This window comes from Delphinapterus leucas, chromosome 1 (assembly GCF_059928025.1).
Source record: "Delphinapterus leucas isolate spDelLeu-1000000601 "Yukka" chromosome 1, BTC_Dleu_Yukka2, whole genome shotgun sequence".
NCBI lineage: Eukaryota > Metazoa > Chordata > Mammalia > Artiodactyla > Monodontidae > Delphinapterus > Delphinapterus leucas.
In genome coordinates this window covers 78,116,319-78,135,176 of record NC_143129.1, presented here as the reverse complement: position 1 = coordinate 78,135,176, position 18,858 = coordinate 78,116,319, and the positions used below count along the sequence as shown (strand labels likewise).

Genomic DNA, 18,858 nt, shown 5'->3' with positions numbered 1-18,858 from the left:
GTGTGCCACAACTACTGAGCCTGTGCTCTAGAGCCCGGGAGCCACAACTACTGAGCCTGTGTGCCACAACTACTGAAGCCCGTGCGCCTAGAGCCCATGCACTGCAACAAAGAGTAGCCCCCACTCGCTGCAACCAGAGAAAGCCTGCATGCAGCAACAAAGACCCAACACAGCCAAAAATAAATATATAAATATATAAATAAATACACAAATGAATGTTAAGTAACTTTTAGTACACAGGATTAAAAGGAAACTGAATAAACTGAAATACAGTTTTCAGAATATTAAACAAAAACCCTGAAATTGTGATATAGAGATGAATCTTAATTTTTAACACATGACAAGATCTAGTGCTGGGTTTAACAACCATAGTAATTTTGAGATGGAAGTGAATGTAAATGATATTTTGAGATATCTGTAATACCTATAACATGATATGAAAATGTAAATATTGGTGACAAACTCATGGAAACTGCAACTACTATACACACACACACATATATACATCTTTTTCTTTTGCTTACAGTCACATTTGAAGGAAATGCTAAATTTCAGTTAGAAATTAGGGAAAAAATACTTTTTGCCCCCACCCAAGTTCACCCCTGAATCCTTGTTTAAAGCCTTCCTGCACAAAATGTCTCAACTATACAGGTGTTTAATAATTTTTAAATTGTCAAGCAAGTCACATAACTTAAAGAGTTTAGGTAAGCAAATCTCCTTTTTACCTCTCCCGATTGGACATTGGCTTCATTTGTAATTGGGGGGTCAATCTTGTTGGAGTGTTGATGTTTTCACTGGGTTCCTCAGAAAGGTGGCCTCTCTAAAAAACAGATGGACCAGATTACAGGAAAAACAAGATAAATCATAAATCACCTCAAAGAATATTAAAACAACTCTAAAGATGCCACCCTTTGGTAGTTCCCTTATTTCAATAATTGCCTCTAAGCAGCTATTTGGGGAAAACCATGAGATTATTATTCACCCTTTTCTTCAGCTTGTGCTTAGACTTCCTCTTCTCTTTTGACCGTCCAGACTTTTTATGTGTGGTCACTGGCTGGTTACTTTTGTTGCTGGTGAGTCCATTCATGCGTTGACTCTTGCCTCCAATGATTCCTCGACATTTCTCAAAGCCGCACTTACACAGTTGCTTTGAAGGGAAAGAGAATAATGCTTTTAGCCTGCAGTCTCATTTAAAAGTTAAAATAGAATGCCTGAGCATCTGGACACCCAACAATAAGTTTGAGTCAAGAAATTTTCATATAGAGGAACATAACTGGTTGAGAATAAAATAAATGGGTTTCTACTGCAGTAGAAAGGAAAGATTAAATTTTGGGAAAACTTCACCAGAAAAAATTAAGAACTGACTGGAGACAAAAGATGATTGAGCAGTCTCTTCCACACAGTTCTGAAAGAATAACTGTGACCTATGTATCCTAGATAAGTGGAGTAAAGAGTGAAAAACTGTCTTCTCCAATGTATTTCTCAGTGGCTACAAATCAGTAACATTCACTGAAGGCCCATGTTATACAGAGTACTGTGACAAAGGTCATACACTCCTTTGAATTTATCATTCTTACCTGTTTTTCAACATTGAAAGAATGAAAGTTGTAATCATAAGTGAGTTCAGTACCAGCTGGCATATCTTTAAGAGCATATAGTCCAATCCGGTATACTCCATTAACAGACCTGTAGAGAAAGGAATGAGTTAAAGGCAGAGATTCATGATACCATGCCCAAAACCCAGAAAAGCTGGTATACTGATTTCAAATTTGTCTTTGTTTCTGTGTCCAATTACTCAAGTCTCCTGGCCAATCACTCCATCTTTAATCTCTCTTTTCTTCTATCTAGCCTATATAATACTGACAGACTAACAGTCCTAAATCAGTTTTCTGGAAAACATGTTTTATGTTGTCAAAGGTCTTAACTTTTCCTGCTTGGTATTCAAAGTCCTTCTAACACATGGCTTTAGTCTACTTACTAAACAAATTAAAATTATTTTCTATGGGCTACCTATAAAAATCTTCTAGTTCCTACTAATCTCCATCTTTCTAACCTATACATGAGGGTCTCTTTTGTTCTATTTTACCTATGTTATTAATGAGCGTTCATGTACTGTTTGTTCTAGATGCTTTATATAATAACATATAATTACAGCTAACATTTATTGAGTGCTTTTTTTAATATTCTTTTCCATTATAGTTTATTACAGGATATTGAATATAGTCTCCTGTGCTATACAGTAGGACCTTGTTGTTTATCTATTTTATATACAGTAGTTTTTATCTGCTAATCCCCAAATCCTAATTTATCCCTCCCCCACCCCCTTTCCTCTTTGGAAACCATAAGTTTTTCTATCTCTGTGAGTCTGTTTCTGTTTTGTAAATAAGTTCATTTGTACATTTTAGATTCCACATATAAGTGATATCATATGGTATTTGTCTTTCTCTTTCTGACTTACTTCACTTAGTATGATAATCTCTAGGACCATCCATGTTGCTGCAAATGGCATTATTTCATTCTTTTTTATGTCTGAGTAGTGTATATATATACACCACATATTCTTTATCCATTCATCTCTTGATGGACACTTAGGTGGCTTCCATGTCTTGGCTACTATAAATAATGCTGTTATGAACATTATGGTGCATGCATCTTTGAATTAGTGTTTTTTTCCAGATATACGCCCAGGAGTGGGATTGCTGGATCACACCTAGTTTTTTAAGGAACCTCCATACCGTTTTCCACAGTGGCTGCATCAATTTACATTCCTACCAACAGTGTAAGAGGGTTCCCCTTTCGCCACACCCTGTCCGGCATTTGTTATTGGTAGACTTTTTAATGATGGCCATTCTGACCGGTGTGAGGTGATACCTTGTTGTAGTTTTGATTTGCATTTCTCGAATAATTAGCAATATTGAGCATCTTTTCATATGCCTATTGGCCATCTGTATGTCTTCTTTGGAGAAATGTCTGTTTAGGTCTTCCGCCCATTTTTTGATTGGGTTGTTTGTTTTTTTGTTACTGAGTTGTATGAGCTGTGTATATATTTTGGAAACGAAGCCCTTGTTGGTTGCATCGTTTGCAAATATTTTCTCCCAATCTGTAGTTCGTCTTTTCATTTTGTTTACTGCTTCCTTTGCTGTGCAAAAGCTTATAAGTCTGATGAGGTCCCATTTGTTTATTTTTGCTTTTATTTCTATTGCCTTGAGAGACTGACGTAAGAAAACATTGCTGCAATTTATGCAGAGGATGTTTTGCCCACATTCTCTTTGAGGAGTTTTACAGTGTCATGTCTTATATTTGTCTTTCAGAGTGCTTGTTATATTAGTTATAACTTACTTAGTCCTCCTAACAACTATATTTAAAAAGGTAGTATTATAACCCCCATTTTCTAAATGAAGAAGCTGATGAACAGTGAATGTAAGAAATTTGCCCAAAGTCACACAGCTAACAACTGGGGGAATCAAGTTTCAAATTAAGCCAGGCTGGCTTCAAAGTCTTAACCACTGTGCCACAATCATAACAGGTTATCTCCTTAATTCTCAGAACAACCTTATGAGATAGGTATTATAATCCCTATTTATACATGAGGTATTTGTGTATTACAGAGTTTGTTCACAGTCACATAGCAATTAAGTTGCATTAAAAATCAGGGGATTAAGGACTTCCCTGGTGGCGCAGTGGTTGAGAATCTGCCTGCCAATTCGGGGACACGGGTTCAAGCCCTGGTCCAGGAAGACCTCACATGCTGCGGAGCAACTAAGCCTGTGCGCCACAACTACTGAGCCTCTGCTCTAGAGCCCGTGAGCCACAACTACTGAAGCCCACGCACCTAGAGCCCATGCTCCGCCACAAGAGAAGCCACTGCAATGAGAAGCCTGCACACCTCAACGAAGAATAGCCCCCACTCACCGCAACTAGAGAAAGCCTGCGCGCAGCAACAAAGACCCAACACAGCCAAAAAAAAAAAAAGGAAAAAGATATATATACCCCTATGTTCACAGCAGCACTATTAACAATGGCCAAGACATGGAAACAACCTAAATGTCCACTGACAAGATGAATGGATAAAGAAGGTGTGGTGTATATATGCAATGGAACACTACTCAGCCATAAAAAAGAATGAAATAATGCTATTTGCAGCAACGTGGATGCAACTAGAGATTATCATACTAAGTGAAGTAAGTCAGAAAGACAAATACCGTATGATATCACTTATACATGGAATTTAAAATATGACACAAATGAACCTATCTAAGAAACAGAGTCAGAGACACAGAGAATAGACTGATGGTTGCCAAGGGGTAAGGGAGTGGAAGAGGGCTGGATTGGGAGTTTGGGATTAGGAGATGCAAACTGGTATATATAGAATGGATAAACAATGAGGTCCTACTGTACAGCACAGGGAACTATATTCAATACCATGTCATAACCCATAACAAAAGAATATGAAAAAGAATGTATATATATGTATAACTGAGTCACTTTGCTGTACAGCAGTGTACAGGTAATTCAACTATCCTTCAATAAAAAATCAATAAAAAAATATTCTTCCATTTTTCCATCTAGAAAGGTGATTGTTTCAATGGTGATATTCAGGTCTAAGATTCATCTTAGATTAATTTGTGTGTGTGGATTGATGTAGGAGCCTACTGACTCAGCACCACTTATTAAAAAAACCATCCTTTCCTCATTAAAAAATAAAATTTATTTATTTATTTGGCTGTGTCGGGTCTTAGTTGCAGCAGGTGGGATCTTCGCTGTGGCATGTGGGAACTTTCACTGCAGCACGCAGGCTTCTCTCTAGTTGTGGCACATGGGCTCCAGAGTGTGCGGGCTCAGTAGTTGTGGCGCACTGGCTCAGTAATTGCAGCATGTGGGCTCTCTAGTTGTGGCGCACAGGCTCCCGAGTGCACGGGCTCGGCAGCTGTGGTATGTGGGCTTAGGTGCCCTTGCAGCATGCGGGATCTTAGTTCCCCGACCAGGGATTGAACCCATGTCCCCTGCATTGGAAGGCGGGTTCTTAACCACTGAACCACCAGGGAAGTCCCCATCCTTTCCTCATTGATCCACAGTGAAACCTTAGTCATAAAATCAGGTGACAGTACATTTATGGGTCTTTGCCCAGACTCTCTATTCTATTCCATTTGTCTATTAATCTAGCCCAAGCAAATACGTACTGTTTTAATTAGTGTATCTTTACAGTAAGTCTTGAAATTGGTAGTTTAAGTCCTTAAATTTTGTTCTTCAGGATTATCTTACCGTTTTTAGATCTTTTGCAATTACACATATGTTTCAGAATCGGCCAATTTCCATAAAAATTGGATTTTGATTGGATTTGAATTTTTAGATCAAGTCGGTAAGATCTGACATCTCAAAAATATTGAGATTTCTAACCCATCAATATGGCATATTTCTCCATTAATTGTCCTTTTCCCCAATAATGTTTGGTGGTTTTCAGTATAGAGGTCTACAAACTTTCATTAAATCTATTCCTAGGTGACTAACGTTTCATGAAGTGAAACAGAGGTGGTGATAGTGGACACCGTCATAGAAAGTTGTTCATATTATTCTATTTTCTTTAACTATGTTAAAACACATGTAACAAAGTTTATAATCTTAACCATTTAAAAATGTACAGTTTAGTGGTATTAAGAACATCCACATTGGACTTTCCCGGTGGGCCAGTGGTCAAGATTCCGCGCTTCCATTGCAGGGGGTGTGCGTTCAATGCCAGGTCGGGAAACTAAGATCCCACATGCCACGTGTGGTATGGCCAAAAAAAAAAAAAAAAAGAACATCCACATTGTTGTGTAGTTATCACCACCATACAATCCCATAACTCTTTTCATCTTGTAAAACTGAAACTCTATACCTATTAAACAATAACTCCCAACCCCTCTTCCCTTCAGCCCCGTACAACCACCATTCTACTGTCTCTATGATTTTGACTACTCGTAAGTATCTCATATAAGTGGAATCATACAGTAGTATGTTTCATTTTGTGCCTGGCTTATTTCACTTAGCATAATGTCCTCAAGGTTCATCCATGTTGTAGCACACTGCAAAACTTCCTTTTAAAGGGTGAATAATAATTCCATTGTATGTAAAAACCACATTTTCCTTATTCCTTCATCTATTACGAACACCTGGGTTGCCTCCATATTTTAGCTACTATGAATAATGTTAATAAAATATGGGGGTGCAGAGACTACCCTGGTAGTCCAGTGGGTAAGACTCTGCACTCCCAATGCAGGGGGCGCAGGTTCAATCACTGGTCAGGGAACTAGATCCCACATGCATGCTGCAACTAAGATCCCGCATGCTGCAACTAAATATGCCACAACGAAGATCCCACATGCTGCAACTAAGACCCGGTGTAGCCTAAATAAATAAATGAATGAATAAATAAATAAATATTTCTTTTTAAAAAAGGAGTTCCCTGGTGGTCCAGTGGTTGAGAATCTGCCTTCCAATGCAGGGGATGCAGGTTTGATCCCTGGTCAGCAGCCTAAATAAACAAACAAACAAACAAATAAATATTTTTTTTTTAAAAAAAGGAGTTCCCTGGTGGTACAGTGGTTGAGAATCTGCCTTCCAATGCAGGGGACGCAGGTATGATCCCTGGTTAGGGAACTAAGATCCCCACATGTCACAGGGCAACTAAGCCCATGTGCCACAAGTGAAGAGCCTGCATGCTGCAACTACAGAGCCACACACTCTGGAGCCCGCGTGCCGCAACCAGAGAGAAGCTTGTGCGCCACAATGAAGAGCCCGTGTGCCACAACAAAAGATCCCGTGTGCTGCAACTAAGACTGACGCAGCCAAAAATAAATAAAAATTAAAATATGGGGATGCAAATATCTCTTTGAGAACCTACATTCAATTCTTTTGGGTATATACTCAGAAGCTGAATTGCTGGATCATAGGGTAATTTTATTTTTAATTTTTTGAGGAACCTCCTTACCCTTTTCCACTGTGGCTATACCATTTTTAGATTCTCAAGAGAGCATAAGGGTTCCTCTTTCTCCACATCTTTGTCAGCACTTATTGTTTTCTGTTATTTTCACAGTAGCCATTCTGAGGGTGTGAAGTGGTATCTCATAGTTTTGATTTGCATATCCTTAATGATTAGTGATGTTGAGCATCTTTTTATTTGCTTATTGGCCATTTGTACAATCTTTGGAGAATGTATATTCAAGCCCTTTGTCCATTCTGAATTGGGCTGTCTTTTTGTTGTTGAGTTTCAGGGTTCTCTATATATTCTGGATATTAATACCTTATAAGATAAATGACTTGCAAATATTTTCTCCCATTCTGTGGGTTGCCTTTTTACTCTGGGAATAGTGTCTTTTTAAAAAAATTAATTAATTAATTAATTTATTTATGGCTGTGTTGGGTCTTCGTTGTTGCGTGTGGGCTTTTCTCTAGTTGGGGTGAGCGGGGGCTACTCTTCATTGTGGTGCATGGGCTTCTCATTGCGGTGGCTTCTCTTGTTGCAGAGCATGGGCTCTAGGCACACGGGCTTCAGTAGTTGTGGCACACGGGCTCAGTAGTTGTGGCTTGTGGGCTCTAGAGCTCAGGCTCAGTAGTTGTGGCGCACGGGCTTAGCTACTCTGTGGCATGTGGGATCTTCCCGGACCAGGGTTCGAACCTCTGTCTCCTGCACTGGCAGGCGGATTCTTAACCACTATGCCTCCAGGGAAGCCCGGAATAGTGTCTTTTGATTTAACATTTTTTATGAAGTACACTTTGTCTATTTTTTCTTTGGTTACCTGTGCCTTTGGTGTCATATCCAAGAAATTACTGCCAAGTCCACTGCTGTGAAACTTTTGTTCTACGTTTTCTTCTTCAACTTTTATCGGTTTAGGTCTTACATTTAGGTCCTTGACTGGTTTGAATTAATTTTTGTATACGGTGTTTGGTAAGGGACCAACTTCATACTTTTGCATGTGGATATTCAGTTTTCCTAGCACCATTTGCTGAAAAGACTATATCCCTTTTCCACTGAATGGTGTTGGCACAGTTGTAAAAAAAATCATTTGACCAAATATGTGAAGGTTTATTTCAAGGTTCTCTATTTCATGGGTCTATGTGCCTGTCTTTATGCCTATACCATACTGCTTTGATTACTATAACTTTGTAGTAAGTTTTGAAATAAAAAAGTGTGAGTCCTCCAGCTTTGTTCTTTTTTAGGATTGTTTTGGTTATTTGTGTGTGGGGGGGTCCCTTGAGATTCTATATGAATTTTAAGATGGGTTTTCTATTTCTGAAAAAAAAAGAGAAGTCTTTGGGATTTTGATAGGGATTGCATTGAAGCTGTAGGTCACTTTGGGCAATACTGACATTTTAGCAATATTAAATCTTCTAATGAACATGGTATGTGTTACCATTCATTTATATCTTTAATTTCTTTTAGCAATGTTTTATAGCTTCCATTGTACAATTCTTTCACCTCTTTGATTAAGTTAATTCCTAAGTACTTCATTCTTTTTCACGATACTGCAAATGGAACTGGTTTTGTCATTTCCTTTTCAGATTGCCCACTGTATATAGAAACGCAACTGCAAGAGACCGTACAATATACAAATAGAGAAATTTTTATTCTTCTTTTCCAATTTGGATGCTTTTTATATTCTCTTTCTTGTCTAATTTTTCTGGCTAGAACTTCCAATATTATTTTGAATAGAAGTGAAGAAAGTGGGCATCCTTGTCTTGTCCCTGATCATAGAGGAAAAGCTTTCAGTCTTTCACCATTGAGTATTATGTTTGCTGTGGGTTTTCATATATGGCTTTTATTATGTTCACGTAGTCCTTCTATTCCTATTTTGAGTACTTTAAAAAATTATTTATTTCATTTATATTTATTTTTGGCTGTGTTGGGTCTTTGTTGCTGTGCGTGGGCTTTCTCTAGTTGCAGTAAATGGGAGTTACTCTTCGTTGAGGCGTGTGGGCTTCTCATTGCGGTGGCTTCTCTTGGTGTGGAGCACGAGCTCTAGGCACATGGGCTTCAGTAGTTGTGGCGCGTGGGCTCTAGAGCGCAGGCTCAGTAGTTGTGGCACACACACTTAGTTGCTCTGTGGCATGTGCAATCTTCCTGGACCAGGGCTCGATCCTGTGTCCCCTGAACTGGCAGGTGGATTCTTAACCACTGTGCCACCAGGGAAGCCCTTGTTGAGTATATTTATCATAAAAGGGTGTTAAACTTTGTCAAATGCTTTTTCTGCATCAACTGAGATGATCATGTGATTTCTTTTCCCCTTCATTTTATTGATGTAGTGTATCACACTGATCAATTTTCATATGCTGAACCATCTTTGCCTTTCAGGATTAAATCCCACCTGGTCATTGTGCATAATCCTTTTAATATGCTGTTGAATTCTGTTTGCTAGTATTTTGTAGAGGACTTTTGCATGAATGTTCATAAGAGATATTGGTATCTAGTTTTCTTGTAGGGTCTTCACCAAGCTTTGGTATCAGGGTTATGCTGGCTTCATACAGTGAGTAAGGAGGTGTTTCCTTCTCCTCAGTTTTTTGGAAAAGTTTGAGATGGGTTGGTATTAATTTGGTAGAATTCACCAGTAAAACCATCAAGTCAAGGGCTTTTCTTTGTTGGGAGATTTCTCATTACTGATTCAATATCCTTACTAGTTATAGGTCTATTCAGATTTTTTATTTCTTCATGATTTAGTCTTAGTAGGTTTTGTGTTTCTAGAAATTTGTCCATTTCAACAAGATTATCCAATTTTTTGGTGTACATCTGTTCACAGTACTCTCTTATAATCTTTTTCATTTCTGCAGAATTGGTAGTAATGTCCCCACTTTCATTTCATTTGTCTTTTAAACATTTATTTCTTTATTTGGCTGCTCTGTGTCTTAGTTGCAGCACATGGGATCTTTCAGTTGCAGCATGCGGGATCCAGTTCCCCGACCAGGGATAGAACCCAGGCCCTCTGCACTGGGAGCATGGAGTCTTACCCATGGCACCACCAGGGAAGTCCCTCATCTCATTTCTGAGTTTAGTAATTTGCGTGCCTTTTTCTTTGTCCATCTAGTTTTAAAAAAAATTATTTTCTTTCTTATTTATTTTTTTTGTTGAGTTGGGTCTTAGTTGCAGCACACATGGTCTTCGTTGTGGCACATGGGAGCTTAGTTCCCCAACCTGCAACTTCTGGATTGGAAGGTGGATTCTTTTCTTTTTTAATTAATTAATTTTTGGCTGCGTTGGGTCTCCGTTGCTGTGCGTGGGCTTTCTCTAGTTGTGGCGAACGGGGGCTACTCTTCGTTGCAGTGCACGGGCTTCAGTAGTTGTGGCTTGCGGGCTCTCGAGCACAGGCTCAGTAGTTGTGGTGCATGGGCTTAGCTGCTCCATGGCATGTGGGATCTTCCCAGACCAGGGCTCAAACCCATGTCCCCTGCATTGGCAGGCGGATTCTTAACCACCGCATCACCAGGGAAGTCCCAAGGTTTGTTGACTATGCTTATCTTTTTGAAGAACCAACTTTTGGTTTCATTGATTTTCTCTATTGTTTTTCTATTCTCTATTTCATTTATCTCTGCTCTATATTATTTCCTTCCTTTTGTTAACTTCAGGTGTAGTTTGTTCTTTTTCTAGGTCATTAAGTTGTAAAGTTAGGTTGCTGATTTGAGCTCTTTCTTGATTTTTAATGTAAGCATTTATAGCTATAAACTTCCTACTTAGCACTGTTCCTGCTGCATTCTATAAGTTTTGGTATGTTGTGTTATCATTTTCATTCATATCTAAGTATTTTCTAATTTCCTTTGTGATTTCTTTTCTGACCAACTGGTTTTGTAAAATTTCCAATTTCCTTTATGTTACTGATTTCCAAGTTCATCCACTGTGGACAGAAAAGATACTTTCTATGATATCTGGCTTTTAAAATCTATTGAGACTTAATTTGTGACTAACATATAGTCTACCCTGGAAAATGTCCCACGTGCACTTGAGAAGAATGTAAATGCTGTTGTTGTTGGGTGGAGTAGTCTGTAATATCTTTTAGATCTAGTTGGTTTATTGTGCTAAGTCCTCTGTTCCTTACTTATCATCTTTCTGTTTGTCGTATTCATTACTGAGTGCGGTACTGAAGTCTCCAATTATTACTGCAGAATTGTTTATTTCTCCCTTCAATTCTGTCAGTTTTTGCTACATATATTTTGAGGTTCTGTCATTATGTGTGTAAATGCTTACAGTTTTTGTATCTTCTTGTGGAAACTTTCTAAAAAACACATGTCCTTCTTTGTCTCTTGTAACCTTTTTGGGTTTAAAGTCTATTTTAGCCATTTGTGCTCTCTTTTGGTTACCATTTACATGCAATATCTTTTCCCATACTTTCACTTTCAACCTGTTTGTGTCTTTGGATGTCAATTGAATCTCTTATACACAGTATATAGTTGGATCATGTGTTTTTACTCTATTCTGCCAATCTATTTTAAAAATTGAAGTATAATTGAGATAAAATATTATAATAGTTTCAGGTATAACATAATGATTCATTATATGTATATATTGCAAAATGACCACCACAATGAGTCTAGTTAACATCCATCACCACACATGGTATCAAACTATTTTCTTGTGATGAGCTCTTTAAGATTCACTCTCTTGGGCTTCCCTGGTGGTGCAGTGGTTAAGAATCCACCTGCCAATGCAGGGGACACAGGTTCGAGCCCTGGTCTGGGAAGATCCCACATGCCGTGGAGCAACAAAGCCCGTGCGCCACAACTACTGAGCCTGTGCTCTAGAGCCTGTGGGCCACAACTAGTGAAGCCCACATGCCTAGAGCCCGTACTCCACAACAAGAGAAGCCACCGCAATGAGAAGCCCACGCACCGCAACGAAGAGTAGCCCCTGCTCGCCGCAACCAGAGAAAAGACTGTGTGCAGCAACGAAGACCCAACGCAGCCAAAAATAAAAATAAAATAAAATAAAATAAATTTATATATATATAAAAAAGATTCTCTCTCTTAGCAAGTTTCAACTATACAATGTATTAAGTATAGCCACCATGCTGCACATTACATCCTCATGTCTTATTTTATTTGGAGCACCTTCACCCATTTTTCCAAGCCTCCAAACCCTTAACTCTGGCAACCACCAATTTGTATCTAACAGTTGTTGTTTTTTTTTTAAAGATTCTGCACATGAGTGAGGTCATGTGGTACTAGTCTTCCTGTCTGATTTCTCATTTAGCATAATGCCCTCAAGGCCCATTCATGTTGTTGCAAATGGCAGTATTTCCTTCATTTTTATGGCTGAATAATAGTCCATTGTAGATATACACATTTTCTTTATCCATTCATCCACTGATGGATACTTAGGTTGTTTCCATGTCTTAGCTACCGTAAATAATCATGCAATGAACATGGGAGTACAGATATCTTTTTGAGTTAGTGTTTTCACTTCCTTCAGATAAATACCCAGAAATGGAATCGCTGGACTGTATGGCAGTTCTATTTTTTTTTTTTTTTGCGGTACGCAAGCATGTGGGATCTTCTTGGACCGGGGCACGAACCCGTGTCCCCTGCATCGGCAGGCGGACTCTCAATCACTGCGCCACCAGGGAAGCCCTGGCAGTTCTATTTTTAAATTTCCGAGGAACCTCCAGTTTTTGATAGTGGCTGCACCAATTTACATTCCCACCAAGAGTGCACAAGGGTTTCCTTTTTTTTCACTTCCTAACACTTCCTACTTCTTGTCTGTTTGATAATAGCCATTCTATGAGGTGCATTTGACCTGCATTTTCCTGATGATTAGTGACATTAAGCACCTTTTTATGTACCTGTTAGCCACCTGCATGTCTTCTTTAAAAAGATATATATTCAGGAACTTTCCTGATGGCCCAGTGGCTAAGACTCCGCATTCCCAATGCAGGGGGCCAAGGTTCGATTCCTGGTCAGGGAACTAGATCCCACATGCTGCAAGTAAGAGTTTGCCTGCCGCAGCTAAAGATCCCGCCTGCTGCAACTAAGACCTGGTGTACCCAAATAAATAAATAAATATTGAATAAAAAAAAAAGATGTATATTCAGATTCTCTGCCTATATTTAATTGGATTTTTTTTTGCAACTGACTTGTATGATTTCCTTATATACTTTGAAGATTAACCCCTTATCAGATTTGCAAATATTTTCTCCCATTCTATAGGTTGTCTTTTCATTTTGTTTAGGGTTTTCAGTACTGTATAGGAACATTTTAGTTTGACTAGTCTCACTTGTTCATTTCTGCTTTTAGTGCCTTCCTCCTGGTGTTAAAAGCAAAAAAATATCATTGCCATGACTGACGTCAAGGAGCTTACCCTCTGTTTTCTTCTAGGAGTTTTATGGTTTTAGGTCTTACATTCAAGTCTTTAAGTTGATTTCTGTGTATGTTGAAAGATAGTGGTTCAGTTTCATTCTTTTGCATGTGGCTATCCAGTTTACCCACACCCTTTATTGAAGAGACTGCCCTTTCCCCGTTGTATATTCTTGGCTCCTCTATAATAAATTGGCCATACATGCATGGGTTTATTTCTGGGCTCTCTATTCTGTTCCATTCATCTATGAATCTGTTTTTCTGCCAATATCATACTGTTTAGATTACTACAGCTTTGTAAAATAGTTTGAAATCAGGAAGTGTGATGCCTTCAACTTTGTTCTTCTTTCTCAAGGCTGCTTTGACTATTTGAGGTCTTTTGTGGTTCCACAAAAAGTTTAGGATTATTTGTTCTATTTCTGTGAAAAATGCCATTGGAATTTAATTTTTATTGCACTTAATTTGTAGGATGCTTTGGGTAGTATGGACGTTTAAACTATATCAACTCTTCAAATCCATGAGCACAGAATATCTTTTCATTTATTTGTGACTTCTATAAGTTCTCTCATCAGTATCTTACAGTTGTCAGTGTACAGGTCTTTCACCTCCTTGGTTAAATTTATTCCTAGGTATTTTATTCTTTTTGATGCTATTGCATACAGGATTTAAAAAAATTTTTGATAGTTATTAGCGTATGGAAATGCAATTGATTTTTTTAAAAATAAGCATTTTATTAACTATTCATTTATTTATATTTTTATTTATTTAATTTGGCTGTGCTGGGTCTTAGTTGAGGCATGTGGGATCTTTAGTTGCGGCATGCGGGATTGTTAGTCACAGCATGTGAACTCAGGTGCGGCACGTAGGGTCTAGTTCCCCGACCAGGGACTGAACCCAGGCCGCCTGCATTGGGAACATGGAGTCTTACCCACTGGACCACCAGGGGAGTCCCCGCAACTAATTTTTATATTTGATTTTGTCTCCTGCAACTTTACTGAAATCATTTATCAGTTTCAAAAGTTTTTTGGTGGAGTTTTTAGCGTTTTCTATATATAATATTATTTCATCTGCAAAGAGAGACAGTTTTACTTCTTCTTTTTCAACTGGATGACTTTTATTTATTTTTTCTTGCCTAACTGCTCTAGGTAGGACTTGCAGTATTATGTTGAATACAGGTGGTAGTAGTGGGCATTGTTGTTTTCTTGATCTTAAAGGAAAAGCTTTCAAACTTCCACCTGTTGGCTTGTCACATATGGCCTTGATTATGTTGAGGTACATTCCTTTACCCACTTTGCTGAGAGCTTTTATTATAAATGATGTTGAATTCCATTCTCTTCTGGAGAGTTTAATCTATTTGCCTTTAAATTAATTATTGATAAGGAGGGAGTTACCTCTGTCATTGTGCAATTTGTTTTCAATATGCCCTATAGCTTTTTGTCCCTCATTGCCTGAATTCCTGTCTATAGTATTTAATTTTTTGGAGTGAAATGTTTAAATTCCTTCTTAATTTCCTTTTGTACATGTCTGTAGCTACTGCATTTGTGGTTATCATGAGGATTACACTGAACATCCTGAAGTTATAACACTATAATTTTATTTAAAGCAGCTTAACTTCAATTAACATATAAAAACTCTGCTCCTTTACAGCTCTTTCTACTCCTTTCAGTATCACAAAATTACACCTTTATAACTGTGTGCACAAAAAATAAACTAATAATTCCTTTAAATGCATTAGTCTCCTAAATTATGTAGAAAACAAAAAGTACAGTTACAAACCACTGTAACAAAATTCTAGCTTTTATAATTGCCCATGTATTTACCTTTATTAAGATTTTTTATTTATCCATATGGCATGAAGTACTGTCTAGTGTCCTTTCATTTCAACTTGCAGGAGGCCCTTGAGCATTTTTGCAGGGTAGGTCTAGTACTCACAAATTCCCTCATCTTTTGTTTATTTGGGAATGTTTTGATTTCTTCCTCACTTTTGAAGGACAGTTTTGCCACATACAGGAATCATTTTAGCATGTTGCATACACTGGCCCACTGTCTTCTGGCCTCCAAAATTTCTGATAAGGACTCTGCAAACTTTCTTATTGAGGATCTACTGTATGTGATGATTTGCTTGTCTCGTGCTGCTTCCAAGATTTGCTCTGTCTTTTGAAAGTCTTATTATAACGTGTCTTGGTATGTGTCTCTTTGAGTTCATCTTACTTGGAGTTTGGGAAGCTTCCTGGAATTTTTTTTTTCCCTGGATATTTATATTCACATCTTTCATGAAATTTGGTAAATTTTCAACCATTATTTCTTTAAATATTCTCTCTGCCTCTTTGTATCTGTCTTCTCCGTCTGGAACATCCACAATGCATATGGTTGTTCAGCTTGATGGTGTCCCACGGGTCACTTAGGGCTCTCTTTTCTTCAATCTTTTTCTTATTCCTCAGGCTTGATAATTTACATTGTCCTCATCTTCAAGTTCACTGTTTCTTTCTTCTGCCTGCTCAAACCTGCCTTTGAATCCATCTAGTGAGTTTTTCATTTCAATTACTGTACTTTTCAGCTCCAGAATTCCTTTTTGGTTTCTTTTTAGGCTTTCTATCTCTTTACTGATATTTCCATTTTGTTCCAACATCATTTTCATGACTTTCTCATGAAAGAAAGTTTTTTTCATGACAATTTCCTTTAGTTCTTTGAGCATGATTAGGGCAGCTGTTTAAAAGTCTTTGTCTAATGTATCTGCCATTAAGTCCATTTTAGGTTCAGATTCTACTGAATTATTTTTTTGCTTTGAATGGACAATACTTTTTTGTGTCTTTGTATTCTTTGTGATTTTTTTGTTGAACACTGGACATTTGAGTTGAATAATGTGGTAACTCTGGAAATTAAAGATTCTCCATCCAGTTTGCTGTTTTTTGTTATTTTGATTGCTGTAGGCTGTCTCTGTGCCAAGGATCAGCCTCAGGTGTAAACTTAGTGTCTTATGTCTTTTCCAATCCTTTCGTTGGATATGGGCAGTCACTGTCTATTTCCCCTCATATATGCAGTTGTTTTTGAACGTCTTAGTCTTTAATTTCTGTCCCAAAAGGGGAAAAGCAAAAAATGAAGGTGGCGAAAAGAGGGCACCCTTAAAATCTCCTGGGAGTCACTTTAGCTGGAGGGAGAGGGACTTGCAACAATGGTGGAGGTACACAGTGGCTGCCTGCTTCTTTGCACCTCTGTGATCAGAAGAAGCAATCAAAGCATAGGTACCTAATATTTGGAGAACAGGGTCCTTTTTATCCACCCTAGCATTTGCAAGCTGTATGAAAGATATTTCAGGAACACTTGCACAGCTACCTGCCATGTAGCTATGGGTAGGGATGAGTAGCTGCTACTGTGCTAACACCTCAAATTGACTGAAATGATCCATAACTGACCATCTAAAACTTCCCCTGGATGTTACAAGCCTTCAACAGACCCCAGAGTTCCAAAAGAGTTTTATCAAACATATTCTGCTAGTGCAATTGTCTAAAGGGAGACAGATTCCTTGTGCTTCCTACTCTATCATCTTCTCAGAATCCTCTCCTATCATGTTATCTTTTCTGAACTATTTTTCATTCTCAATTAGATTATAATCTATTATTTTTATTTCTCATTGTAACAAATCCAGTGAGGATGTGATAAATATGCTAAATGTATGGATATGAGAAGAACCACATAACACAGTGCTTGGCGCATAGTAAGCAGTCAATAAATATTAGGTATTATCTCACACACACACACACACACACACACACACACACACACACATAAATATTACATTCTTCTGGGAGTGAGTAGTTACGATGAAGTGTGGAGAAATAGTACGAGCTTACTCTCTACCTGGAGGCTCTGGTATAATAAGGAATTGCCTGAGCTGCTTTGTGTAAGCTGACTAAAATTGTGGAAAGATCAGTCTCTGGATGTCCTCAAAGCTTTCTGCTCTGTTGGAGTCTTGTCTTCACCTTCCCCTGCTTTCTTACCATTTCTGCATTTCACAATTTGGGTCACAGCTGTGGTTGATGAATCGGGCCTCATTTCCCATGCGGTAACTGTCAATCACCATCCCACTATCCAGGTTCAGACAATAGTGGTCACTGTGATTATGATACTGCTCAATCATCCTATTCCTAAAGAGGAGAGAAATGATTGAAAGCCAATTAATGATTAAGTTGAAAGTAAATTGCAAATATTTCATTTTCCATACTAATCTGGTAACTTTGCCATTTTACTGGAGTATCATTTACCAACGTACCTGAACTCCTGTTCGCTGACAACCTCCCCTAGGTATTCAATGATGAACTGCCCAGCTTTTAGGGGTTCTTTGGTTCTGATTCCCCAACCTTTTTCCTCAGCTCGAAATCGTTCTAGACATTGCACCCACTCATGCCTCTGTATCCTCTGGTTACAGCACTGCTCACCACAGGGGCAAGTGTTGGGGGAACACTCAGCAAAGATCATTCTAGAAAGAAAAGGAATAATTGTATGTCAATTAACACTATACATAACCTTCATGAACCCATTTTTTACATAGGAATTTAAAAAATGAATGCATAAAATTAATTTTTGTTTTAATAAGGTTAGATTGGTTAACAAAGTTAACAAGGTAATAATGTCTAAGTTCAAAAATAATACTGAAAATTTCCAAGTCAAAGTGCAAACACTGACGCTTCTTATAAATTAATGAGTTAATTGTCCACTCAGCATCCTGGGTAAACACTATCATATTTAGTTCTGGGCTAAGAATATATGAACTGTAACCCATAGAGGAATTAATAATTTGATGATTACATTGCACTATTGTTTTGAAGTAGCTCATAGCCATTTACAGATTTTTAAAAAAATTGTGGTAAAATACACATAAAATTTACTATAACATTTACCATCATAACCATTTTATTTTTTAATAAATTTATTTATTTATTTTTTGTTGCATTGGGTCATCGTTGCTGCGCTCAGGCTTTCTCTAGTTGTGGCGAGCAGGGGCTACTTTTCATTGCAGTGCGCAGGCTTCTCATTGCATTGGCTTCTCTTTGTTGTGGAGCATGTGCTCTAAGCACGCGGGCTTCAGCAGTTGTAGCATGTGGGCTCAGTAGTTGTGGGTCATGGCTCTAGGGCACAAGCTCAATAGTTGTGGTGCATGTGGGATCTTCCTGGACCAGGGCTTGAACCCGTGTCCCCTGCATTGGCAGGGGGATTTTTTTTTTTTCTAATTTAAAAAATATTTATTTATTTATTTACTTATTTATCTTTGGCTGCATTGGGTCTTCGTTGCTGTGAGTGGGTTTTCTCTAGTTGCAGTGAGCAGGGGCTACTTTTCGTTGAGGTACGTGGGCTTCTCTTGTTGTGCAGTGTGGGCTCTAAGTGCGTGGGCTTCAGTAGTTGTGGCACACGGGCTCAGTAGTTGTGGCTCGCAGGCTTAGTTGTTCTGTGGCATGTGGGATCTTCCCAGACCAGGGCTCGAACCTGTGCATCCTGCATTGGCAGGCAGATTCTTAACCACTGTGCAACCAGGGAAGCCCACAGTTTATA

General features: G+C 38.3%; 1 protein-coding gene across 5 annotated transcripts in view; it reads right to left on the bottom strand.

The window, feature by feature from the left end:
- The window catches only part of ASH1L (ASH1 like histone lysine methyltransferase), a 216,842-nt gene that overhangs the window by 21,967 nt on the left and 176,017 nt on the right, over window positions 1–18,858 (bottom strand). For all 5 annotated transcript variants that reach the window (XM_089913940.1, XM_030759569.2, XM_030759568.2 and 2 more), the window contains 5 exons: window positions 17,582–17,788; window positions 17,310–17,456; window positions 1,578–1,686; window positions 983–1,147; window positions 726–820 (listed from right to left, as the gene is read on the bottom strand). In XM_089913940.1, the coding sequence (XP_089770066.1) occupies window positions 726–820; window positions 983–1,147; window positions 1,578–1,686; window positions 17,310–17,456; window positions 17,582–17,788 (723 nt within the window). The remainder of the gene's footprint in view (window positions 1–725; window positions 821–982; window positions 1,148–1,577; window positions 1,687–17,309; window positions 17,457–17,581; window positions 17,789–18,858) is intronic.